Consider the following 26,841-nt stretch of genomic DNA (forward strand, 5'->3'; position numbering starts at 1 on the left):
GTGGGGACAAAAGCTGTATATAGGAGGGGCTAGCGCCCCTCAAAAAATGTGTGAATACTCCAGTCCGCGATGACGAGGTGCTCAAAGTTAAAACATCTTGTATATGGAGAAGGGGGGTGCCATTGGGACAAGCTTCAAGCAATGATTAATTTTAAAAGCCTTTATTACTCGATACAGCTATACATTTTAAAAACAATTAAAAGACACCAAGCGCAGACCAGTTTGACAGACCCTTCTTCAGGGTGTGGCTATCGATTGCTAAAATGTTGCCCAGAGATATACAGGCAGTCAAGGAATGAGTGTCTACTGTCTAAATCGTATTAGTATTAGTAGAAGTTGGCCTATGCCTTCCAATCCATTAAGCATCTAACATAGAAACTGCTTGACTCTGAATATAAAATGCTAAATGGCCTATAATGCAATGTTAAATGTTAAAAAAACAAACATCCCTTTTCTATCTTTTCTTTCAAAAGGCCACTGGTTAACGTTTCCTAGCAAGAGTAGAAAAGAGAAATCAGACCCGTCTGAAGTGAGTGGTGCTGTACTGTACTTATGCTGTACAAGCCCTCATCCCTGGCCTGTGTGTGTCTGTGTGTGTGTTAGGCTGTGCAACAGTGACACTTGGTTGTGAACAAACGCTATAATGCTATTTTCGTGCTCGGACAGACCCAGCCACCCAGCCAGGGACAGACCCAGGGCCACACATAGCTGTCAGTGTGTAATCTTCAAGTTGTCGCATGCAAAATTCAGCTGTTGAATAAAACACTGTTCTCACATGCTCTTGTAGAATGTATTAGATAAGGGAGGTGAGCTGAGCATTTCCTGATAAAGGGATTCACACACACACGCGCACACACACACACGCACACACACACACACACACACACACACACACACACACTAGTCATGAGAGGAATCTTTCTCTAGACTCTGTTTCTCTGGGTTGAAATGTCAACTGACTGGATGAGACCTGTTATTCTAGTTATAAAGGGCGCTAATGCATAATTTATTTTACACCATATTTGATTCGCATACTATGGTCCTGTCTGTGACACTGCATGGAACATAGCAGATCCACAAGCTCACGTCTGCTATTTTGGGCTATAGCGAGTGGACACACCATACAATCGATGTATACAAATCTGGCTTATGCTGTGAAGATGTTGGCCAGGAAATGGTTGTATGAGCAGCATGTCTTTTACCACTTGGATCCCCCCACCTCCCATATGCTTCTGTACAGTACGCTTGAGCAGATACTTATGGCCTCTTATGGGAATAACACTCATTTTCAACATTTTACTATGTCATTAATATACCTTAGAGCTGTTGTGGGAAATAATAAAAAGTCCCCCCCATTCTGTGTTTCTATGTAGTTCCAGGGATCCCCAAGAAGCAAAGATTTTGAGTTTAAAAACGTATGCTCTGAATTTCTGAAAGAATATATTCAAACATTTGGGCCACATTTTCACGATTTTTCAATAGCTAAAGTATATCATAATGCTTACAACGATGCAAAGTGGTTAATGACGACATTAATTGTAATCTTGATGAAGCGTGCAAATGTCATGTCAAATGTATCGTGACTGACGGACCTATTATAAATATAAATGAAAATGAAATTGGATCCATACATTTCCCCCTCTAAATCTGAATATCAGCCAATAAATTAAAAAAGAATCGGGTGGAAAAAAACCAGTGAAATCTAAGGGCTTGAATAGAGCAAAGAAGCGCTGCCGTGGTCCTTTGTAGTTGTGAACTGAAAACAGGTGCTCGTTGGCGAGGGTTCAAACATGAAAAGATAAAAAAGGTTCCAGTCAAGTGAAAAAGCCTTTATTTTATGGCATGGCAAAGATCATTAAAAATGGACCAACGCATTTCGGCTATACAAGCCTTCGTCAGGGTCCCAAATGTTTATGTTTATTGAAGGATCCCCATTAGAGACACGTGACTGAGCCTCTAGTCTTCCTGGCGTCCTAAATAAAACAAATACAATACAAATGTACAACTAAAAATACAATTTAAAATAAAAAACGGAACAAAATAAAAACAAATGCAAAGAACAAATCTCCAGTGTGTTTAAGACAGTTTGATTTTGGTGTTGTTTTTATTCAAATCTAAGGGCTTGCTGGACATTATATTGTTTCTGGGTCTGGTGAGAGATATCCTCGACAGTGTTCGCAGTGTGGGCCCGTAAGGCTGTAATAGGTGCAGAATCTCGCTGGGTTTGGAGCTGTGAGTGTGAAATTGTCTTTTGGAGCGAGAAGCACTGAAATATGAGAGCAGCTCCCTCCACCACATTGGGTGACTGAACATCAGCCTAATTTGCTTAGTTTTGACCCATTTAGTAGCTTCATTTTGACCTTCTTGCTTCAGTCTAGCACATATTTGTGCGTTTGCATTCACGCGCGCGCACGCAGGCACATGAGTGCACGCACTCACACATAGTTCACTCTGTGGGCTGTTATGTAAAAAGCTGCAGTCTCCACGGTTGGCAGCCAAGGTACTGTACATCGGGAGGAAATGGAGCGATGGACTGAAATACTCTTACTCCAAATCTGCCAGTCCCACACGGATCTAAACGCATCTACGCATCTACTTATTAATATATGGGGCAGATAAACTCCTGTAAAATGCTCCGTATATGGGTCCATTTGGTTATCTTTGTTATATACTGTGTATATATAGTGTAACACTGAGGTTTTTATTGTGTAATAGAATCCTGTGCCGAAGCAAACAAGTCCTGCAATGTACAGTATGCGTTCACACTGCGCACATACTGAAATGATAATGGGGATAATGCTCCTTCAGTTGGGGCGCCCGCTGGCCTAGCGGTCCAGGCGCATGCCACAATATAGGCTTTGGCCTGACAGCCGGCGTGTCACGTGTTCGAGTCCCGTTCATGACGACCTTTGCTGCGTGTCTCTCCCCTTCTCTCTCTCCCCCTCTGTCCTGTCAGTCTTCACTTGATACTATCAATAACGGCCGAAAAGCCAAAAACAGTTTCAGGAATGTCATTGTTATTCAATGTTACCGTACGATATACAGGCTGTATTTAAAAATCTCAATGTTTATTCCTTTTTCAACAACAATTGAAACAAAAACAAGACAAAAAGTAAATACAATACAGTACAATGCAAAACAATTGAGAAAAAAAAGACGATACAACAATACAAATAGTACAATAAATCAAATCTAATAAAAGTAAGACAATGGCATTTGTTCCTGGGTATTTAGTAACATTATACAATATACCCAACGAGAAAAAGAAAACAAAAGGAGAAAAGTATGTTGCGCTCGCGCCACATTTGCATTTCTTCCGCAGGCTGTATATTGACAGCAACAGCATGCACTACTGGCATGTGACTGACGACGACGGGGGCAAAGTGACGGGCTAATATAGCCCCTGATTCGTCACAAATGACTCCCCGGAAGAGCTAAGGATCCTAGTGTCTGGTTCGCTGACTCAGGCCCTGAAGGCCTCAACACCCGTCCATGCAACTTCCTGTGTTCCTTCTCCTTTTGGGGTGTCACCAGCCCAGGACTATGAATTTGAGTTATGAATTTGAGAGAGATGTGTGTGTGTGTGTGTGTGTGTGTGTGTGTGTGTGTGTGTGTGTGTGCAGCCTGTCTACAGTATGTGTGTCACATCGCCTCCGCTTTGCCAGGTCAGAGCTCGGTTTAGCGCAGCATGACACACAGTGAGAGCTCTAATAGATATTCCACCATGACTCACACAGCGAGGGCTCTAATAGATACTCCACCTTCACACACAGCGAGAGCTCTAATAAATAGCTCTAAAATAACCGATCTACAAGCTCACAACGCGGTGCAAAACGACAAGTTGTGAACTTGTTGATCGGCTATTTTCGATCCTGGGTAAAATCTAATTTCTGTTTTGGGTCACGGGCTAAAAAGTTTGGGAACCACTGTTCCAATAATTTAGATATTCCACCTTGACAGTTGACACACAGTAAAGGCTATAATAGATATTCCACCATGACTGACACACACACGCGCACACACACACACACACACACACACTAAGGGCTCTAATACATATTCCACCAGTAGAGTAACACAATATACTCTCCATTTTTAATGACCGATGAATAAATAAATGCATACTGTATGTCCTTTAGCAGACAGTCGGTCACTTACTGCATCCACGCAGGCAGTGTCATTTCCATTAGCAAGCTAGCGTGGCATAAGAGCCGTGCCTCAGAAAAATAAACGGACATCTTGAGAGAATAAGGTACTTCTTAAAAAAACAAAGAGAGACAACAGTTTGGCTGCCCCTTGTCCGTTATGTGAGTAGAAGCACCTAATGGACAGGATGCCACTGGTGTGGTTGACTGTCTATCATCATCATTTCAAGTGTTGTTGTTTTCCATAACAGCATTTCATCATCTTACTACTTTATTCTATGCAGTGTCACTGAGCCGTATGGGTGGGAGGAATCCAGGGTTTTCTTTTTGTCTGTTTTTTTCTTTCTTTTCTCCCCATTTTAGAATGTATACTGTACCAATTGTATAAGAATGTATTCATTATAACCTGTTCTAAAAGGTATATTCAGTGATTTCACTTAATTCAAATATCACTTCTTTTTTGTTTTGTTGTGATAATCCTCCATACTATAGAGTGTGCTGCTGATCATGTAAGGAGTTCCTCCCTGTCCCCAGTTAACCCCTCTTTCATTTAAAATACAGTCAATCATCTCTATATGTCTCTCTGTCAGGGGTGTTTTTGGCTGGGTGGCCCAGCCTTCATCCAATCAGGATAGAGAGAGGCCTTCCGCCAATCATGATCGAGCGGGGGCGGGCCTTGCTGTGAGTTCTGTTGGCCCGTTGCATGTGCACATCTTGTTACCGGGGCGGACCAGGGTTTTTCCAAATCACCCAAATCACTGAATGCTCATTTAATAAAAAACATATTTGACAAAAAAAATAAACAGACATTGGAACATAGACTGTAAAAAATATGGACATAGCGTTCCCCGGGTCTAACATGAACGTAAAATGAAGCCTGTCAGTCCTTCCTTGTGTACTACGCCATCTTTCTAGATCCGTTTGGGCCCAGCTGGCCATTGGCTGGCCCAGACAACGAGGCGGGACTTCCCCCCTTCTTCTCTGTTGGTTTTTATTTTGACTCTAACGGTAGCCACGCCCCTCAGAACATGCGCGACTTTATGGTCATTTTCTTTGTAAATGCGACCATAATTTTCCAAAAAGAATATTATGACATTAGAAATGAGACTTTAAACTAGTGACTGGAAGCAGAAAGTATTCATGACCATGTTTATTAAGGTAATACAGTCTAGGTGAAGTTGGGCCCAAATACATGGACTTCTATGGGGCTATGGGTTTTTTTGGGCCCAATGACAGCGCCACAACAGGCCATTATATGAACTTTCAGGAAATCCCGATTTCCTTGTGGCTTCACAAAATATCTGTCTGACTGCCCCCCTGCATTGGAACCTGACTTGTCAACAAACAAAAACTAAATGACCAACTTTGTCTCCGTCTCTGTGTCTCTCATCCAGTCACCCCTGACCTGCTCCCAGACACGGCCCTGGTGCCGGCCCTGCCCTCCCTGTCCTCCGGGCGGGCGGCGCAGCGGCCCCGGAGGCGCAGCAGCACCGACATCGGCAGGGCGCGGCCGGCGGCGCACGCGGCGGCGCCAGCAGGATCCTCCTCCTCCTCCAGGAAAGGCGGCGTGGGACTCGGAGGCATGGAGGTGGGCATGCGCGTGGTGCGCGGCCTGGACTGGAAGTGGGGCAACCAGGACGACGGCGAGGGCCACGTGGGCACGGTGGTGGAGATCGGCCGGCAGGGCAGCACCACCACGCCCGACAAGACGGTGGTGGTGCAGTGGGACAGCGGCACGCGCACCAACTACCGCACGGGCTACCAGGGAGCCTACGACCTGCTGCTCTACGACAACGCTCAGATCGGTGAGTCTGACAACTAAGTAAGGCTTGCCGAGCCATGTGGCCCATAGGGGCAGGAGCCTATCTCCTGTTTCTGTAGCCATGTGGCCCATAGGGGCAGGAGCCTATCTCCTGTTTCTGTAGCCATGAGGCCCATAGGGGCAGCAGGAGCCTATCTCCTGTTTCTGTAGCCATGTGGACCATATGGGCAGGAGCCTATCTCCTGTTTCTGTAGCCATGTGGCCCATAGGGGCAGCAGGAGCCTATCTCCTGTTTCTGTAGCCATGAGGCCCATAGGGGCAGCAGGAGCCTATCTCCTGTTTCTGTAGCCATGTGGACCATATGGGCAGGAGCCTATCTCCTGTTTCTGTAGCCATGAGACCCATAGGGTCAGCAGGAGCCTATCTCCTGTTTCTGTAGCCCAATATGTTCAGCCGGTCAGCAAGTGGAGTCATGAATATATACAGTATATAGACAATATTTTAGGCCAATAAAAAAAGACTATATACCAAATTTCCCTCCCGTCCACCTCGGCTGTCGGACCAGTAGGGACCTTTCCTGAGTGAGGTGCAGTTGAGAGACCATTACTCTGCATCTAAATTTCAACATGCTACGAGCCATCTAACGTTCATCTGCACATTTGGCTCAATTAATTTAAAAGCAACATTTTTCTGCGTCGTGTGCTCTGCCATCAATTAATGGAGCGAGAGAGTAGAGAGGGAAAGAAGGAGGGGGGCGGGGGTGGTTTGAAGAGCGACAGGGACATGTGCTGAGGGCATATTTTTGTCATCTGCCTTTCACGCTTCAGTTCTTCCACACTGGATGTTAGTTACCACAGTGTGGTAACTAACATCGTTTAAGAGGACATGACGTTTTTCTTGTTCTATAGTGCCGGGGTTCTCAACGTTTTTTTGGCGACCCCCAGGTTGAGAACCTTTCTTATTGTAACTGCATAAAGATCTAAGCATTTTGGTTTAGTAGATTTTGATCCTCATGGTGCGTTTACACAGGCAGATGAAACGATACAAAAGCGCATCGCAGCATAATTTGCAGGCTTTCTAGTCCTGAAAAGTTGCAATGCGAAAATGGAAGCTATGGTTAATGTAAGTTTTTCTTTAATATTAATCCAAATCTAAGTCAAAGTACAACATTTGGATCCGAGATGTAGTGGAGTAGAAGTAAAAGTATTGGAAGTTGGAAATACTCCACTAAAGTACAAATACCTCAGAAATGCACTTAAGTACAGTACTTACCGGTAGTTACTTTACACCACTGGTGGTACCAGCACATGATAACATTGATTACATGAAAGTAATCAAAAAAAAGTTGTGGTCAACTGATGTTAAGGAACAAAATAAGTCTGCCTCCGGAACACTTTTCTCCCTGAACCTGTGCTGACGCAATCCCCTTGCCCCATTTCCCCCCCAGGTGTGCGTCACTCCAACATCATCTGTGACAGCTGCAAGAAGCACGGCATCATGGGAATGCGCTGGAAGTGCAAGGTGTGCTTCGACTACGACCTGTGCACCCAGTGCTACATGAACAACAAGCACGACCTGAGCCACGCTTTGGAAAGATACGAGACCGCACACTCTCACCCGTGAGTATACTGCACTGCACTGCACTGCACTGCACTGCACTGCACTGCACTGCACTGCACTGCACTGCACTGCACTGCCATCCCCACCACCCCCCCGCCTCCGCCACCCGAGCTCACCGACCCTGACGTGTACAGTACTTGAAATGTTTGTCAAGTGACTGTCGAGTTGAAGTGTCGGTCATTTACACAGCCAGCCTTTGGCTAATTTACTCAACTTCCTCTACATTCAATTAAATTCACACTTACGTATATAGAAAGTACATCAAATAATTTCAGTCGGACCTACGCTTAGAATTAATTTAGAATATGTATTTATTGAGCATATATATATGAAGCATAGATTGGCGTCAGGGCTCTGTCCCCATTCATTCCCTGTAACATTAACATTTTAGTTAAGTTATAAGCAAAATAGAACTACAGGGAATTAATGAAGACCCCCAGGGGGATCTAAAAACAGAGTGTACAGGTGGATGCTGGGGAGGCTGTGGGATTTGGAAATACTCAAGTAAAGATTCGGAAATTTGGAAAATGTCCCCCCCCCTCCCCATCTCTCTCCCCCTTTCCTGTCAAACAAAAAAATGTGCATGTGACTAGTCACCTGATCAGGTAGGCACGCTCTGGAGTTGTCTGCCTGAACTAGCTACGCAGGCTGTGCATCATACATTCGACGCTGACTCTCCCGTGTTTACACAGCCTGGACGCGTCCGCTCGGAGACAGCTCTTCCTAGGATTGACTATATCCTCAATAATACTCTTCCGGGACTCATTCAGGCGAGACACGAGACATACCGGAGTGGTTGAAAATTACAACTGGGCACGGTGTCACAGTTGGTAGTGCTGTCCTCTCACAGCTAGAAGGTCCTGGGTTCGATTCCCGCTCGGGACGCTGTGGGTGCTGGCGGCGTGTTACCTCCTCCGCGTCATCAGTGCCCATACCCAAGGCGGGGTTGGCGAAAGGGCCTTTCTGTGTGCATGTTCTCCCCGTGTCCCCCCCACAAAAAACATGCAGTAATCCTGGTCTCTAAACTGCCTCCCCCTGGCCAGCCGGGGCGCCTGATGGAGGGGAAAGGAACTGGTTGGAATAACGTGTTCCTAAAGAGACATCTCCCCCTGCAAATCCATTCTTCTGCATCAGTTCACAGTAAAGCTTCCACGCCCCTCCGGGCCCTGTCTGAATGTCAGCTGGCCCGGCCCATGTTTTAAAGAGGGATAAGTGTGACGCACTAAATGGAACAAGGGATTCTTCTAAATTCTAGAACAGACAAGGCCCTCCATTCCATCTCTACCTGTCTGTGCTTTTATGAGCGTCCAACATCTTTTCAAGGTCATGACTTTGCAAAATCCAACTTTTTTTAATCAAATAACGAAAATTGGAGCTTCACAAGTTAATAGTCCTTGCCACGTAACCACTTAAGCCCTATACTACATTGTGACTTGCTTGTAACTAACCAACTATGCCAGCATTATATATAAACACAAAACAAAATAAGGCCACAGATAACAACATAACATACAGTACAGTACACTACACTACACAGCATAACAAATTATTGTAGTGTGTAACATTTCTGCCATCCAATAGGTTGTATTTTTTACCTATACCCAAAATAGGGAGGCCAGGGTGGGAGTAGTTGGCTTTGAGTGAGGGTAATTTAATTACTTTGTGCCATATCTGCAAGGATAGCACAATGTTATGTAATGATGTATGTACTAGGCAGGGTATATTGCTGGGGTTCCTGTTAGCTCAGCATACAGAGAGAATTTACTTAAGATTCTCTTCTGTGAACTGCATGACATTGCCTAACGATTTCTGTAATTACTCTGGTTCGTACTACATAGTGTTTCTGTTTGGTAAATCTTTGCAGTAAAATATGTTTTGACTAAGTCACATATTATACTGTATACAGTGACACTAAGGACAGATTCCCCACTATGGTCCCGGGTGCGCACACGGAACCACTTGGCAGATGTTGTGGTAGTGTGAATGCTGCGTACCGTTCCCCGGAGCGGATCACCCAACCATTGCCGGGTCTGGACTGCATGGAGGTGGTCTCGGGGACCAATTGAAGTGTACTCGGATACGGATCGCTGCAATGTGAAAGCATTGAATACAGTTGAATGAAGTGTACTCGGATACGGATCTCTGCAATGTAAAAGCATTGAATATGGTTGAATGAAGTGTACTCGGCTTGCAGAAGAATCAAGGCCAATGTGAATCATGGCCAGCGGGGACCAGGCAATTTGCGAGCAGTTTGAAAAAAACAGACTCGGTGTGAATCTACCCTAAAGCCACATAGCTTAGTGATCACTCATTATACAACAGGTCGTTTTGAGGAAGCAATCTGATTGGTTGAAACAGCTTTCTAGCCCAGGGGTTCTCGACCCATGGGTTATTGCAACTAAATGGCTGGGAAATGGCAATGGAGTTGACATAGTAGTACACATAGTACATGCATAAACTTTCCTTAATGATTATATCTGGTTTCAGTATTTATTTATGATATATTTTCTCTAATATTAAGGTTATTTTTGCAGTTAGTTTGTATTGGGGGTGGGGAGGGGTGGGGGTTGCGAGACATGGCCAAAGCATTTCCGGGGGTCCCCAGCTAACACCTGTTCTAGCCAACCCGTGCTTCAAACCACATTATTTCAATGCCTAATCAAAACAAACAATTCAGCCGTGCTTTTCTCTGAGAGCACAGCAGACTCGGCGGCTAGGCTAGCTAGTTTCTTGGGACATTTGTGGTCGTAGTGACTACATCTGTCATTGAAAAATAATTCTCTTAGTTTTAAGGGTAACTGTATAATTGCAATATTACACTCGAGGGGGTGGTTTAACGCCATTACTGCACTTCTGCGTTGCTTTCAAGAACTCACCCGCAGGGCGAGTTCCTGCAACATCGCAGGCGTGCATTAATGATGTTAAACCACCCCCTCTCGTGTAATATTGCTTAATTTAGGCCTGTATTTTTAACCAGTGTTTAAATCAGTGGTTCTCAATATTTCATGTCAAGGACCCCAAAAATTATATGTAATATGCCGCCGACCCCCATCTGAAAATATGTTGTTCCAGAGACCCCCCAGAAGCAAAGATTTGAGTTAAAAAACTGAAACTCTGAAAGAATATATATTCTTCCGCTATGAGCTTGTAGATCTGCTATTTTTCAATAGCTAAAGTATAACATAATAAAGCTTAGCATAATAAGCTTAAAACACCAAAATTCCCAAAATGGATTAAGTGAGTTGTGATGGAGGCTGTGGCTCACTGTGTCATCTTGTCCCCCAGCCCAGCTTCTCTTCGCTATTGATTTGTCATTGGTGGAGAATGTTGTTTGGCTCAGCAATGTCCTTCATTGAAACAGCCTGGTGGAACACCTCTATTTGACCCAACAAACAGTACCTAGGATAAATCGCTCTCTCCTCTTTTTACTTTCAACCAAGGCCACTGCATTTGCACCATCATTCCTCTTTTTATTGAGGAATGTTAAAAAATTCAATTTTGTAAATGGCCAGTACAATTCAAGGCCGGAAATTAAGTCAGTTATTCAATATTTGTGTATAGTGTATGAAGCTTAAATAATACTAACCTTGGGTACCGGATGTATATTCGCCATACTGATATTTGAAAGCCTGGGCATGTACGTAAATAAACTGACCACGAGTGGCCTAACAATAGCTGGCATGACAAAGAGTAACGCCAAACAATTTGCGAAATACTGGTCTATTTCGGCTGTTATAGGCAGTTTGTCTGTGTGGAGGAGAAGGTGCCATGTGTATCCTTAGGTGCCCATGAACTGTCAACCCTGTTATATTTGTTTCCCTGTAAAATGAGAGAGAGAGAGAGAGAGAGAGAGAGAGAGTGTCAGTCTGTAGGGCACAATTATCTACAACTGAGTGCAAGCCAAAGAGTACATCTTTGTGGTGTCGCCTATCACATGACCCCAGGTTCTAGATCTCCAGTTCTTCACTAAATAGGGTGGGACTTTTATTATTTCCACCCAACAACTCTAAGGTATACCAGTAAGACGCCCTGAGGGCTAGAAGCGACCTTGCCCTAAAGGGTGACAGACGGCGGACTGCTGGGCGAGCGCTGACGTGTCACGAGGGTGACGAGGCACCATATATGTAGATCTAAGGGTCTTCATCATGTCACAAGGCGTGACCATATATGGAGACGTGTTGTCACGAGACATGGAGGCGTGGGTGATGGGACGGACGGACGGACGGGAGATGCACGTTTTCAGTTTAGATAATCTCTGAATAGGTCTGTGGCACACGTATACCACATTTCTTGCATAATTAACTTCATCATGCGTAAGATGTTATTTTTTGTTTTGTTATTTGAATACAATATTGCAGTCTAAAAAGGGGGGAAAAAAGATTATGCTTTTCTTCTGTTGAAAATGCAGCATTTTTTAAGTGACCGGAGCACAAGTTAGACTTTGAAGTGACATGACTGAGAGACTGGCTAAGCCAGCCAGCCAGCAGTGATGTGAATGGAGCTTTCAGACAACACTGGCCGTGGCTGTAAAGGACAGGATAAAAGACTGTACATGCTGGAAGGCACCAGAGACACAACACTGTTCGCACTCACTTTTATGCCGACTAGACCCAGCCGTCATTAGCTGCATAGATACATTCTGTACCACTGGCTACAAATAGACAACAATCCTATCTTCTCTCAAATCCTCTCTTTATGCTCATTATGAATGGTTATTATTATGTGTGGTGACAAACAGTGCGGACAGTAGTCCTCTATGTTTGGATCCCCAGTGTGATATTTGCTGTGAAAGACACATTTGCCTTGTTTTCTCGACTAGAACAGGCAAGTGTTTTTTTATTTTTTTGCAGAACGGGTTTGTGGACTGTAGAGAGATGGGAGTTTGGTCTTTTTTGACAAAAAAGGGCGTTTGATGTTTGGGGTGACTCCGCTGGATGAGTGTTTAGGGTGCCTGGTTCGATCCCCAGGTGGGCGGATCATTTCTGAAGGAGGTTAATTTTATGAGATGGAGACTGGCACTGAGACTGATGCTGGTTTTCAACCAGTGGTCCCTGAGGAGGTTCCAGGTGGTCTCCAGAGAAATGATGGAGAGTTGGTAACCAAAGAACCAAGTTCCAGGAGGTCCCCAGCTAAATGATTATTTGGAACCAAATGGAAGGGTCTACAAATGGAACCAAATAGACCCGTTACACTATACATTGAGGGTCCCAGAGATAGAAATGGGGGTCAATTCGTCCTCCTGAAATGTACCACCTGAAGTGTTAATGCCTTGTCTGTCTCTGATTGAGTGTGGACTCGATGTCTGTAGAAAAAGGACTATACTATACAGAGACATTGGAGATGGTGCCGCATGGAGGGGGGATGAGGGAGGGAAGAGGGGTGGGGAAAAAAGGAAAAGAAGAAAATCTTGGGAACTGCTCTTGTGTCGTTTGGTTGAAATGCTGTATGTACTACAATGCACTTTCCAAATAAAACAAATATTATAAAAAAAAGAAAAGAAATGGGGGTCAAACTGGGGGTCCTTGAAATTATAATGGTTGGGTCCCTGGCATATCCTTTCAAATGGGGGTCCGTTGGATAACAAGTATAATTTTGGGGGTCCTTGTGTTGGTGTCAAAATACAGTATATCTCGTAAACATCCACAAATCTTAATGGTCCCCATCCAGTTCAGCCCCAAATTAAATATACATTCAAGATTAAAATTGTGTCAACCACAGCAGCAAGATCGGTCTATTTTTACTTACTGTGTCAAAACACCTCGTGTTGTTATTGACCCACATGTGGTTACTGTTCAACAATCAAATGAATTGATCTGATCAATCATTAAAAAAAAATATATAGAGAGATTTGGGTCCCGGGAAATGATTTTGGCCATGTTTAATTTGGGCATGTTATTATGACTACCTAAAATGCTCAAACGTTTTATAATTGTTTGGAAGATTGTTATAAAAGCAGATCTACAAGCTCAAGATGCATTTCGATGGGACATGCTCTGAGATTGTAGATCGGCTATTTTCTCTGTTTTCTCGTGACACGGCTGTATAGTATAAATAAACACTATATAACAGGATAAAATAGGGCATACGTGGTTATTAATTGAATTAATTTGTCTAAAAAGCATCGGGTACAAAATGCTTGCCTTGATTTGTCGAAAATCTCTTAAAAAAACCCAAAGGCTTCATAAAATATAATAATACAGGCCTAGTTACGGTTGATTTTGTGTTAAATAGTACATTGAGACATGTGTAGGTAATGGCATGTTGACAGTGCTGGAGGCAACATATGTGCATACCATATGTTGACGAGGAGGAGGGGGGAGGGGGGCGGCAAACAACAACTTTGCAGTGTGTTAATCCCCCCCCCCCCATTCGAATGACATGCACAGAGCCTACACCAGGGCAGCTCTCTTAATGTATAGTAGGTGGTTGTACGCCAGTTGTACGCCAGTTCAGTCTCTATCCTTTTAATACTCTATGTTTTCAGACAGGGCATTAGTCCGACATGCATCCACATGTGCTTGTTATGGTTAGGTTAGGAGATGAGGTGGGTTGTCATTTGTCGGACCAATGACTTGTCTGTACTACGTAGTGTACTGCACCCCTCCGGGCTCCCCCAGATTTAGTGTCATTGAGCAAGACCCTGAATCCATCATTTCTCCCGATGTGCAGGTTGGTGCCTTGCATGGAACATGCACTAAGGTTGGCAAACGTGCGTTAAGGTTGGCGAATGTGCGTTAAGGTTGGCGACCGTGCATTAATGTTGGAGACTGGATTAAGTTTGGCGAACATGCGCTGCTCCCGTGCTTGCAGTTATGTTTAGGTTAGGGTTAGAGATAGGGTTAGTAAGGTTAAGTTTATTGACATGATTTCATCCTAGTGCGACTGTCCACCCTTCGACGGTTCGACACGTCAACACAGGTCACTGTTCCTGATGGTGTCGTCCAGCTGAAAGAAGTGACCGTTAGTTCAGATGGATTTGATGTCTTTGTTCTCAGAACGTGGGCGTTGTGTGAGGAGGATGGATGGATAACCACCGATACCTGTATCTGTAACGCTTCTGCCAGGCTTTAAAGCCTACTTTTGTGGCTTTGTTAAATTGGTGCAGTGTCTTTTCTCTGTGCAGATACTCCTGACAAGTGGCCTGTGTGTGCGCATGCACGCACGCATGCACAGTTTTTGCACGCACGCACGCACACACGCACGCACACACACACACACACACACACACACACACACACACACACACACACACACACACTTCACAGGGGTGCGATTGTTCTACTGTGGAAGACATCCCTATTCAGTGGGATGTTTGCCGACATTAAGGCAGTGGCTTGTAAACAAAGCTGAGGAGGAGATGCAGCAGGTCAGGGAGTTCAATCTAAAGAAGACACACACAGGCACACACACACACACACACACACAGGGGCACACACACAGGCACACACACACACAGGGGCACACACACACAGGGGCACACACACAGGCACACACACACACACACACAGGGGCACACACACAGGCACACACACACACGGGGGCACACACACAGGCACACACACAAACACAGGCACGCACACGGGCACACACACACACACGCTGAGCTTTGCTCTCTGATGGCCTGCTTTTCGATTGCCCTGCTGTCTAGGGATTAGATCCAAAGCCGTGTTTCTCACACACACACACACACACACGCACACACACACACACACACACACACCTCTGACCTTGACACAGTCCTTGCCCAGGCCAGACAGTCACGTTAAGATTTACCGTCAGCCAGTCAGCCCTAAGTCACGTAAGACATCACAAGGCCACCTTGTGATGTCCAACTATCTACTGTACTACCGCTTGTTACAGTATGAGCAGGAAAGATTAAAAACGTGGTACAACAGCCAGGGCCAACTCTTAACCGTCATGGACTACTAGTAAAACATTGGTACAACAGCCAGGGCCAGCTCTTAACCTTCATGGACTACTAGTAAAACCTTGGTACAACAGCCAGGGCCAGCTCTTAACCTTCATGGACTACTAGTAAAACCTTGGTACAACAGCCAGGGCCAGCTCTTAACCTTCATGGACTACTAGTAAAACCTTGGTACAACAGCCAGGGCCAGCTCTTAACCTTCATGGACTACTAGTACCTGCCAAGTCACCGGTGCGAGAAGACAGACGTGCAGGATAATAGCCCTGGTTTGGCTAGGAGGGAGCGGAGGTTTGAATCACACTGGATTCTCTGGGGTGCGCAGGGTGGAAATGGAAGCTGGATGGTGACCCCGTCGGAAGAGCATGGGAATAGGGAGCTCCTTTGCACAGAGATCTGATCAAATCTTTACCATACGGTATGTTGCCCAGCGTTGCTTCTCAATTTCTTAAAGGACATGCCGGTGGTCTGGCACGTTTAGCCTATTGACTACAACTCATAGTATACTTACTTGACATTACAGCAGTGCCAACTGTTTTCCAAGGCATGCCGTGGTTTGTTTAATTTTCAAGGAAGCCATTGGATTCTGTTCAATATTCATATGTTTTAATCCATGCTAAATTAACGTGTGGATTGAAGTGGAAATTGTAATAGTCCCTTGAGGAAAGGCTTATTTATATGTTATATTCAAACATCAATAACCACACAATGATGTTTTAGCCAACATTGACCAGAAAAAGCCAGGGAAACATTAATAATAATTAACTTGATTTGTTTGCATAGCAAGTCTTAAAACGGAGCCATAAAGCACTCCACACTGTGTTTTTCTTTCATTTGACACTGTGGAGTCCACAGCGTCAAATGAAAGAAAAACACTATTGTGAGAGAAACTTCATAAAAGAGCACAAACACAACATTCATGTATACAGTAGAGCCACAAATGTTAATAGAAATCACATGTATTGACTTTGGTACGGTCCTTTTTTTTGTAAGATGTGAAGATGTCTGTCTTTTTATACTGTACACATGTGTCATAATGGAGTGTGGAGTTTGGGCAGGTGTGCTTGCGGTTACGATGCCGACAGCAGATTGATATCAGCACAAGGCCAAACAAAATAACATTTCCTCCCATGTGTCTTTAGTTTTAGCCTGGTTCTTCTTACATCCTGTTAGAGACAGCCATGACTTTGTAATGTATGTGTACAGCAGGGCGGCAGGCACACGTAAGTCATCCTCTCTGACAAGAGCCACCACAGAAAGGATAACTTGCTTTTTTCCCCCTTCATGCTCTATACAATTATCTGTCCTCTGAGGCCGTGTCTTACATGTATCTGTGTGCTTTTCTCCGACTGTACGTGGGGCTCGTGTGGATGACTTTGCATGTCTCCAAGCCACAGTTGTTAAGTGTGGCATGTGTTCCTGTGTGCCACTTAGTGGGCGCATAATGTAGGCCAGGCACTTGGCTTACTTACTGTACTCAGTGTAGCCTCAGGTCTTAACCACTTAAACCCTATGTATACTTTGTTGCACGTCAGATAGAGAAGATAGCCAATCTACAAGCTCACAACGGGTCATAATGTGTGACGTCACGTGTTGTGATATTGTAGATCTGCTTTTTGCAGAATGTTTGCCTGTTATGACATGCCCAGAACATAACAGCGGATGCAAGGGTTCATGTGATTAAGCCATTTAGACCTCTACAAATGTCTTCTAAATACTGACAGTTTTCTGAAAACTATTTATATTTCTCAAACTATTTCATGTCAAGGACCCCCAAAAATATATGTAATTGGCCGCCGACCCCCATCTGAAAATATGTTGTTCCAGGGACCCCTGAAGATTTGAGTTAAATACGTTCACTCTGAAATAATATATATTCAAAGATTTGAGGCACATTTTCACGATTTAAAAACAATAGCAGACCTACAAGTTCTGTGTGTGTGTCTACAAGATCTACAAGCTCATAGCACGGCACCAAGTGCCGCGCTATGAGCTTGTAGATCTGCTATTTTTCAATAGCTAAAAGTATAACGTAATGCTTAAAACACCAAAAGAGGGGTTCCCGCCCTGAATGGCTTAAAGGGTTTTACTTTTCCATGGTAGAATCTATACCAGACTCTCTTCTGGTTCCACTCATCATACAGACGCACCAGTGTATATCAGACATGTTGCTTTTGGGTGCAGTTCTTTCCTGGGATAATTTTGTAAGGTCTTTCTAATCTGTAATACAGTTAGTCTTCTACCAGGGCCATGGGGAGGGGAAAAAAACAATCCTTTCTGACTGGCTCCACGGTTAAAGTCATATATCAAAGCCACCTCAAACACGGTCTTGGAGGTCAACAGTTTAACCACCATTCTAAATCAATGCTCATAGTTTATTAAATCGCATGCAACCATAATAACGATAAACCAAGTGTAGCTGCTGCAGTCCAACATAGTTTCTTCCGCTGTTTTTATATATGGATTCTCAATTATAAAGTAAAATAGAAATGTAAACACAGCCCTTTTTGTTGCCTAGTATAGTATAAACCACTCTTAAGTGGCCACTGTTATTTTCCTATGCAAATACTTGTCATCATGCATTATTTCTAATTATTCGACGCTACGTCGTAATGGCCCTCACAAGTTATATTGTGCCCCTGCTCTCTCTACATAAATGTTTTACAGCAGGTCTCATGAGGTCTTAAATTAAGAAGTTCCACAATAAATCCTACCATGGCCTTCATTTAAGTGGTTCTGTAGTAAATTAAATTGCGGTCTTAATTTAAGATGTCCCATACTAAGCCGCAGTGCTGCAACTCTCGCTGTTATTTTCACGGAGAATATATGCAGGGGTGGAAAAAGTACTCGCAATTAAAAGTATCAATATACTGCAGTGTAGAAGTACTCCGGAATTAAAAATGTACTGGAGTAAAAGTACAAAAGTGTTGGTATCAAAATGAACTTGAAGTACCAACAGTAGAAAGTACTCATTGTGCAGAATGTCCCATTTCATGTTTTCAAGATGTATAACAATCTTTTGAAAATAGCCGATCTACAAGGTCACAATGCGTCTCATCGTGACGCTTTGTGACCTTGTAGATCGACTGTTTTCCAATGGTATGTGTTGTACTAATAATCAAAATCTACAACACAACTAGTAGCTAAAGTGTTGAAATAAATTGGGGGAGTAAAAGTACAATATTTAGATCAGAAACGTGGTGGCGTAAGTATTGGAAGTACAATACAAATATCTCAAAATTGTACTCAAAAAGTACAGTACTCAAGTAAAATATACTATTCCACCACTGAGAATATGTTCTGTTTTTTTGTTTTCCCTGCAGAGTGAGCTTGGCACCGAGGCAGAACCTCCCACGGATCATCCTCAAAGGAATCTTCCAGGGTGTTAAGGTGGTTCGTGGACCCGATTGGGACTGGGGCAACCAAGACGGTGAGTTGCACTGTTTGTTTTTGACAGCAAACTTCGATATTAGTTCGAGTCCTATAGTTTCTTGAATGGTTTTCATGTAGCTTTAGTCACCTGGAATTTGTTATTAAATCAAATGTAGATTTAGTCGACTACAATGTATTTTGGCGGGCCTTGATGCCGTCGTAATGACAGATTTTACACTTGCTGAAAATAGCACATCTACTAGCAGCGCGACACGTTGTGAGCTTGTAGATCGGCTATTTTGAGCATGCAACAAAGTGTAAAATGACGTATACTGATATCTTGTCCACTAGTCCCTTCCTATAGCATTTCAGTCTAGTTTTTATTTGTTGACGAAATTGTCAATATACCTTAGTTTTAGTCATCATAGCTTTGTTTATTTAGTTTTTGTCAGTGAAAAAAGGTAGTCGGCGAACACTTTTCTTCATAGTGTTAGTCGACGAAATCAACACTGCTTAACTGGCGCTGCCAACTCAGCAGCCCCCTCCACCCCCTCCCCAACAACCCCACCACCATCTTCGGCATGGAGTCTGCGTCTTCAAAGCTTTTCCACTATCCGCCACCCGCAACAGCCTAAGCTCACGTCTCCCTCATTAACCCATGAAATGTCCTGTGTTAATTGGTGCGTCTGCATGCACTTTATATCGCCGGCGCTGACTCACTCGGAGTCTGTTGCACAGATGTGTGTGTGTGTGTGTGTGTGTGTGTGTGTGTGTGTGTGTGTGTGTGTGTGTGTGTGCGTGCGTGTTAGTGTGTGCGTGTGTTGAGACCTTGCTCACAAACCCCCCCTCCCCCCCAACAAGTTTTGTTTCCCAACTTTCCAAACTAGCATGGTGGAACGTACAGAGATGTGCCATGATGCTAAATATAGCTTGTGCTGCATTTATGAGGAAGTAGAAGTCATTTGGGGATATTTACCGTTTTAAGATTTTGTAATTTTCTTGGCCCAGCAGGGCCTCAAAGAACCGCCTGCGGTTTCACATAATGTTACAAACACAGGGAGCCAATAAGGGACTTTGGCCTTCACTGTGTGGATCACAGGGAGCCAATAAGGGAGTTTGGCCTTCACTGTGTGGATCGTTATGAACGTAAAATCCAGAGTTACATTCTTGGGTTGCACACCACGGGTGTCGCGCTCCGCAAATAGCCGATCCACAAGCTCTCAACGTCTCACGATGTCACCCGACGTGACACGTTGTGAGCTTGCAGATCTGCTATTCCAGCGCCACCGGCGTGTGACTAAGTATAAAGCGGACACAATTCGAATGACGTTGCGGTTTGAACGATGCCCTCACTCTCAATACATGTTGAGAACCGTCAGAGCACATTCAGTAGGCTGAATTAAAAGTCCCCTTCAGGGGAAGAAGAGTGAAATGTTATTATTGCTTTTGCCTTTCCCGGTTGCGGTGGTGGGGTGGGGGTGGGGTTGGGGTTATCTCTGAGAATAGCATCGCTCCCTTTTTTTGTGCTTGGAGTGAATGAGTCAAAATGTCCTCTTGGTGTCTTTGAGAAACGAGGCCCTTGGGTGTTGGCACAGTCACTCGTCAGCCTTGAACGGGACCTTTTGGTGTGTCGGATCTGCGTGTTGCATCCCGTTGTGGCTCATAGAAAGGCTGTGGATGTGAGCCCCTTGGTTTCATGGAATCCACTATATTATGATCTCTAGAAATTCTAGTCTCTCAGATCATTTGTGTTCATATTACACACTGTGTTGTGTCCGTCAGTGGTCACCGCGGCCTTCAATGTAATTTCTTATATAATATGTCATTGCTGCATAATAGGCCTTCTGATGTTAGCATGTGATATATGATCATGCATGTGCTTGTGTGTTTTTCTTCTCTTTTTTTTACTCAAATTCCACTTTGTGTTTACTGAATGTCATTCCTGACTGTGCGTGTCCAAAGACAGTAGTTCTCTTTAATCGCGTATTCGCGTTTCTTTTCAAGGAACTTGATTTTCTCTCTCTCTGTTCCCTTTACTCTCTCACTTGTCCTACGCACTCAATTTGTTACACTTTGTCTGATTGTGTGTGCGCGCGTGGCCGTGTGTGTGTGTGTGTGTGTGTGTGTAGGAGGGGAGGGTAAGGTTGGGAAGGTAGTGGACATTCGTGGCTGGGACACAGAGTCTGGCCGCAGTGTGGCCAGTGTGACCTGGTCCAACGGCACCACCAATGTCTACCGCATGGGCCACAAGGGCAAGGTGGACCTCAAGTACATGTCCGATGTCCAGGGAGGCTTCTACTACAAAGACCACCTACCGAAGCTAGGTAGGGAAACACGCTGTTGATGTGCATGTTGGAGTTCATTTGCTGATGAGTACCATAGTATAGTCCATGGCAACACATTCATCACAGAGCCCATGTTCTGTCTATGTTGGACAATATTCTATGTTCCTACAATTCCCATAATGCATTTCACAGGCACCAGCATACAGAGTTGCAAGGTTTGTATTCCCAAAATACCGGAAAGTTACTCAGCATTTTACACTTCCTAATTCTCTCTCTTAAAGTCTATGGTTTATTTTTTTGTATGTGTTTTGGGTTAAATGCCTAAATAAGGTCTGTGGTTAACAGCCTTTTGTTTGTCTTAAAAATGCATTCGCTAACAAGTGGCAAAAGAAATGACAGACCCTGGTGAGGACATTGTCATGTCATCATGCCGAACACAAAATGCATTCGTGGTGTTGAACTGATATTGTTCAGGACTTGTGTGACCATGGTGTAGTTCGTTATTAATGTAGTGTCAATCTATAGGAACCCAGATTGAACAATCTTTGTCTCCTCCCCTTTATTAGTCCACTTCTCCCCGGGTGCTTCTGTATTTATTCCTACTAACAACAACACCACCTGTTTAAGGCAGTGGTGCTGGCAGTGGAGAGATTAACGTAACGTTAGTGTTTTACTTCTGGTGACCAAGGCACCAAAGATCATGAAACAAGTATATGTTTTTGCCACATGATAATCAAAGCAATAATCAAAAATACAATGCAAAAATTACTTTTGTTGAGAGAACCAGCAGGGAGGTGCTAACTTCCTGCTTCCAACTACATAAATACATCACACCTGGTCCACTCTATTTTCTAACTCTGGTCTATGACCTCCATTACATCAACCCCATTCATATTTTCCATGCTATTTTTGCCATAAAGAACAAACAAGGGCAATGTCACAGCCACCGAGGGTAGTGCATGGCTAGAGGAAGTAATGGCTGTGCTTTTCAAATTCACATTTTTACTCCAGTGATCACAATTTACAATTTTGGCAATTTTAGCAGATGCTTTTCATCCAGAGCCACATACAGTATACGTGTTTACAGAGTAAATAACATGAACCCTATATATAGTCAACAAACGGCTGGGTAAATGGTCACAGAAATACAGTGCAAAGATAACAATCCAGTGCTTTAACATCTGTCTAAACAACAGGGCGTCTAAATGACATTCTTAGCTTTTGTGGTCAAGGAAAAACAAATCTATATCACGTCACTTGACTAAATGATTCAGCCAAAGAATTTTCGTGTAGACGGAAATAAGCGGTCCAAATGCCTCTCCAACTCGGGTCGGTTTTACTAATAGGGGGTTCAAGCATTAATATCATTAACATGCATGTTTCTTTTGTGCTGGTGCTGTTGTACTGTACGCTCACACTGGTTGACCTCCCCCAGGAGAGCACGCAGAGCTGCAGCGGCAGGAGAGCACGGACGGTCACTCCTTCCTGCAAGCGGACAAGGTCAAGTGTCTGCTGGAGGTGGACATCCTACGACAGATGCAGGAGGGCCATGGAGGCTGGAACCCCAAGATGGCAGAGGTATGTTCATTCAATAGAGCCTGGCCATGGAGGCTGGAACCCCCAAGATGGCAGAGGTATGTTCATTCAATAGAGCCTGGCCGACGCCATAGTCCCATCCCGTGTTCTCAACTTATTTTTGGCTGGGGACCCCCGGGAATGCTTTGGCCATGTCTCGCAACTTTTGTAAATTCTTGAGGACATTATCTAGAATTTATTTCAACACTTAGATCAGTGTGCCAGCATTATTGGTATTGATTGGTATTTAGCTTACGTGTGATTCGTGAGGACAATTTTGATGCATTTGATGTATTAGGCCTACCATGTGTTGTTCTTGCTTACTTTGAATTTCTCTGGATTAAGAGCGTCTGCTAAATGCCTAAATTGTAGATCTGTTGTATTTGAAACATTTAGAAAAAATGTCAACATTATCACCAAGAATGACGGTAAATAAAGGTACGGTAACGTTGAAAGTGGTAAAAACACACATCGGAGGCATAATTGCAGATACAGATGTATCTATAAAAATCCAAATAATGGCCGATGTATCGGCCAGACCGATATCCTGGTCGGGCTCTAGTATTCAAGCCTCTTCGATGGTCTGGAGAGACAAATTACACTGTTATACAAGCCACATTCTTCCAAGAAGCTGACACCTTTATGTGCTTGTACCCGACGACTTTTAAAAGGCTGTGGAATACGCAGTGCTTGGCTCACGTTCTCCTGCCTGTTAAACTGTTTGCGCAGGGTGTGTGTGTGTGTGTGTGTGTGTGTGTGTGCGTGGCTTGTACTAGCACTGTATATACGGCATACGTTGCCTCACACTCAATATTGCCTGTTGAAACAGGCATACAGTAGCTTTATATAACTCGTAACCTCAAATGGACGTCGGCAGAAACGGGAGCAAATTAAGCAAACAAAGTGCGGTGCTGCTTTCAGAATCAGTGCTTCATGCTACAGGGAACGTTAAGCTCGCTGGCGGGTGTGCAATGGCTGACCAGGGACATGCAGAGAATGTTAGAGAGGCAGGGGCTGAAATTCCCTAAAAGGGCACTTTTGAACAAAAAATATCAATAAGCACCCAACGCATCGCAGCATGATGCGTTGAGAGCTTGTAGATCAGCTATTTTCAGGGCGTGAGTGACCCCGCACTCTTAAGACACTGCATTTTTTACAGAAAAGTAAAAGGGCAGGGGCTCAAGCCCCCTTTGATGTCTATGTGTGCACGTGCCTGTGGGTGACCCTGACTGACGCTGCATGGGTCTTTGTGTTTACAGTACATCTGTCGTATCGGGACGGTTCATAGGATCACGGACCGGGGCGATGTCAGAGTCCAGTACAGCAACAACATTCGCTGGACTTTCCACCCTGGGGCCCTCACCAAGGTACTGGCTTTACCGTTACAGGGAGACGTACGTGGCCTATTTTCTTTTTTGTATGTGCCTTTTTTTTGCCCTTTTTTCCACCCCTATTTTCGTCGTTATGCCAATTAATTCCTCCCCACACAGGAGCTTCATGGTCACCAACACAAAGTATTGTTTTTTAGTCATCAGTCATCCAGAACTTCCTTTCCCCCTCAAACAGATTTTTCTCAATAAAAGCAGCAGGCTACGAGAGCTTTGATTGTTATTCTTCCGGTTTGAGGGAAAAGGAAGTTCCGGATGATTGTTCCTGCCTGATGACTACGCCTGGTGACGCAAGGTTACCTCATCTCAGAATGACGGGAATTTAGTTAGAAAATCGGTACACGGCACTTGCTTCAGTAAAAGCATGTGATTTCCTAGCATTAACTCAATGCTTTTTTCCACAGCACATTAATAAAATATATTGATATATATTGGTATTATTTCTCCTGTAGGTGAACACGTTTGGCGTGGGAGAGCTGGTTCGGGTACTGGAGGACATTGACAGCGTCAAGAGGCTCCAGGCAGGCCACGGAGAGTGGACGGACAGCATGGCTCCTGTACGCTCACTTAGCATGGTGCTAACCACTAGACTAGAGCATGGCTCCTCACTTAGCATGGTGCTAACCACTAAACTAGAGCATGGCTCCTCACTTAGCATTGCGCTAAGCACTAGACTAGAGCATGGCTCCTCACTTAGCATGGTGCTAACCAGTAGACTTAGCATGGTGTTAACCAGTAGACTTAGCATGGTGCTAACCACTAGGTGGTGCCGTGTCATAGTGCATGTTCGCCAACCTTAATGCATGTTCGGACTAACGGAACGTATCTATGGGCACTAGACTTAACATGGTGCTAACCAATAGACTAGATCATGGTGCGAACCACTAGAATAGAGCATGGCTCCTGTACGCTCACTTGGCATGGTGCTAACCACTAGACTTAGCATGGTGCTAACTACTATACTAGAGCATGGCTCCTGTACGCTCACTTAGCATGGTGCTAACCACTAGACTTAGCATGGTGCTAACCACTAGACTTAGCATGGTGCTAACCAGTAGACTTAGCGTGGTGCTAACCACTAGACGTAGCATGGTGCTAACCACTAGACTTAGCAAGCATGGTGCTAACCACTAGACTTAGCATGGTGCTAACCAGTAGACCTAGCATGGTGCTGACCACTAGACTTTCGCTAATTGTCCGCAGTATCGACCCCACACTTTCGTTCTCCGCTAGCCGCATCTAAACGAACGCCACTCGCCACTGCCTTATTTAGATTTAACTCCCTGACCTGCTGCATCTCCTCCTCAGCTTTGTTTAGCAGCCTTAATGTCGGTTGTTGGCAGACATCACACTGTCTTCCACAGTAGAAAATTTTAAAGCGAGTGTGGTGCGTGTGTGAGTGTGTGTGCGTGTGTGTGTGTGTCTCAAGCCCTCCTGCTCAGTGTGAATGGGCAGGGGTCAATAGGTCATAATGCAAACACAATCTATCATGCTCCAAACAGAAAAATACACACAAAACCCTTTATTGTTTGTGAGGTGTTAGCACCGCTCAGAAAATCGCCATTATGTCAAAATGTAAATCAAGTTTAGAGCTTTTTCCTCAAATGCTGGGTTCAGAATTTATTGTTAAAATGGAAACACTTCCAGGTGATGTAGTACTAACACCGTTGGGTTTATTTATTTATTTGGTGTTAGAATTTGAATATATTCTATCTTTGAATATATTCTTCCAAAGCAAACGTTTTTAACTCAAATCTTTGCTTCCGGGAGGTCCCTGGAACAACATATTTTCAGATGATATACAGTAATTACAATAATTACATGGGAGTCCTTGACGTGAAAATGTTTGAGAACGACTTACATAGAAACATAGGTTTTTTCAGAAAACTGTCAGGATTTAGAAGACATTTGTAGAATCGTCCTCAGGTCTAAATGGGTTAAAAATGGAAACACTTCCAGGTGATGTAGTACCAACACAGTTGGGGTTTCTATTTTTTAACGTGTCATTTCTCTCTTCTGTGCTCGCCGCTCCCCCTCAGGCCCTCGGCCAGGTGGGGAAGGTGCTGAAGGTGTACGCGGACGGCGACCTGCGTGTGGCGTTCGGCGGCCAGACGTGGACCTTCAACCCCGCCTGCCTCACGGCGCAGCCCATGGAGGTGGACGCCAACCTCATGACAGCCGAGAACCCCAACGAATCCGGAAGTAAGGGACGGTATACCGCCCTGGGGGGGACGGGGGGACGGGGGACACTTCTAAACCGCATGTGCTCTTTCAACAGCCGGCCCCTGGTTTCTCCTCTTGTTCTCATGCTCTCGCTATCTCGTTTTTATTTTTCTTCATCTATTCCTCCTCTTTCCCTCATTCCAGCTTCTGTCTTTGCATGCATGTACTGTATATACACATAATACTGTAGGTCAACGCATAAACAGTCTAGCGTGCACATGGACAATGGTCTCTCTCTCTCTCTGTTCCTCTTTGAGTTGAATGCTGAATGTCACACTCGCTGCGCGCCGGCTGGCTTCCATGGCGCAGCGGGCGCTATAAGGTCGTCCCGTCGAAAGACAATTCTCATCAGCCTCTCCGTTTCTCATGATCTGAACCGTTCTGTCACATCGCATTCGCCTCAGAGTGTGTGTGTGTGTGTGTGTGTGTGTGTGTTTACTATAGATAGGGGGAGGGCTGGCCTTACAGCATGTGGTGGACATTTTGACTCATTCCAGTAGCTGTGATGACGCATGCTTTTGACAAAACCACTTAATGGATGTCTGTT

The 26,841-nt window shown here is 44.4% G+C and overlaps 1 protein-coding gene across 5 annotated transcripts in view; it reads left to right on the plus strand.

Moving 5' to 3' along the window:
- The window catches only part of mib2 (MIB E3 ubiquitin protein ligase 2), a 74,104-nt gene that overhangs the window by 13,225 nt on the left and 34,038 nt on the right, over window positions 1-26,841 (plus strand). For 2 of the 5 annotated variants that reach the window (XM_080763199.1, XM_080763202.1), the window contains exons 2-9: window positions 5,540-5,950; window positions 7,355-7,526; window positions 18,775-18,881; window positions 20,953-21,147; window positions 22,544-22,686; window positions 23,943-24,050; window positions 24,524-24,646; window positions 26,111-26,273. In XM_080763199.1, coding sequence (XP_080619325.1) covers window positions 5,728-5,950; window positions 7,355-7,526; window positions 18,775-18,881; window positions 20,953-21,147; window positions 22,544-22,686; window positions 23,943-24,050; window positions 24,524-24,646; window positions 26,111-26,273 — 1,234 coding nt within the window. In that variant the 5' untranslated portion in view covers window positions 5,540-5,727. The remainder of the gene's footprint in view (window positions 1-5,539; window positions 5,951-7,354; window positions 7,527-18,774; window positions 18,882-20,952; window positions 21,148-22,543; window positions 22,687-23,942; window positions 24,051-24,523; window positions 24,647-26,110; window positions 26,274-26,841) is intronic. The other 3 variants (XM_080763200.1, XM_080763203.1, XM_080763201.1) reach the window with 2 other exon arrangements.

This window comes from Protomyctophum bolini (genome assembly GCF_963924005.1).
Source record: "Protomyctophum bolini genome assembly, chromosome: 5".
Taxonomy (NCBI): Eukaryota; Metazoa; Chordata; class Actinopteri; order Myctophiformes; family Myctophidae; genus Protomyctophum; species Protomyctophum bolini.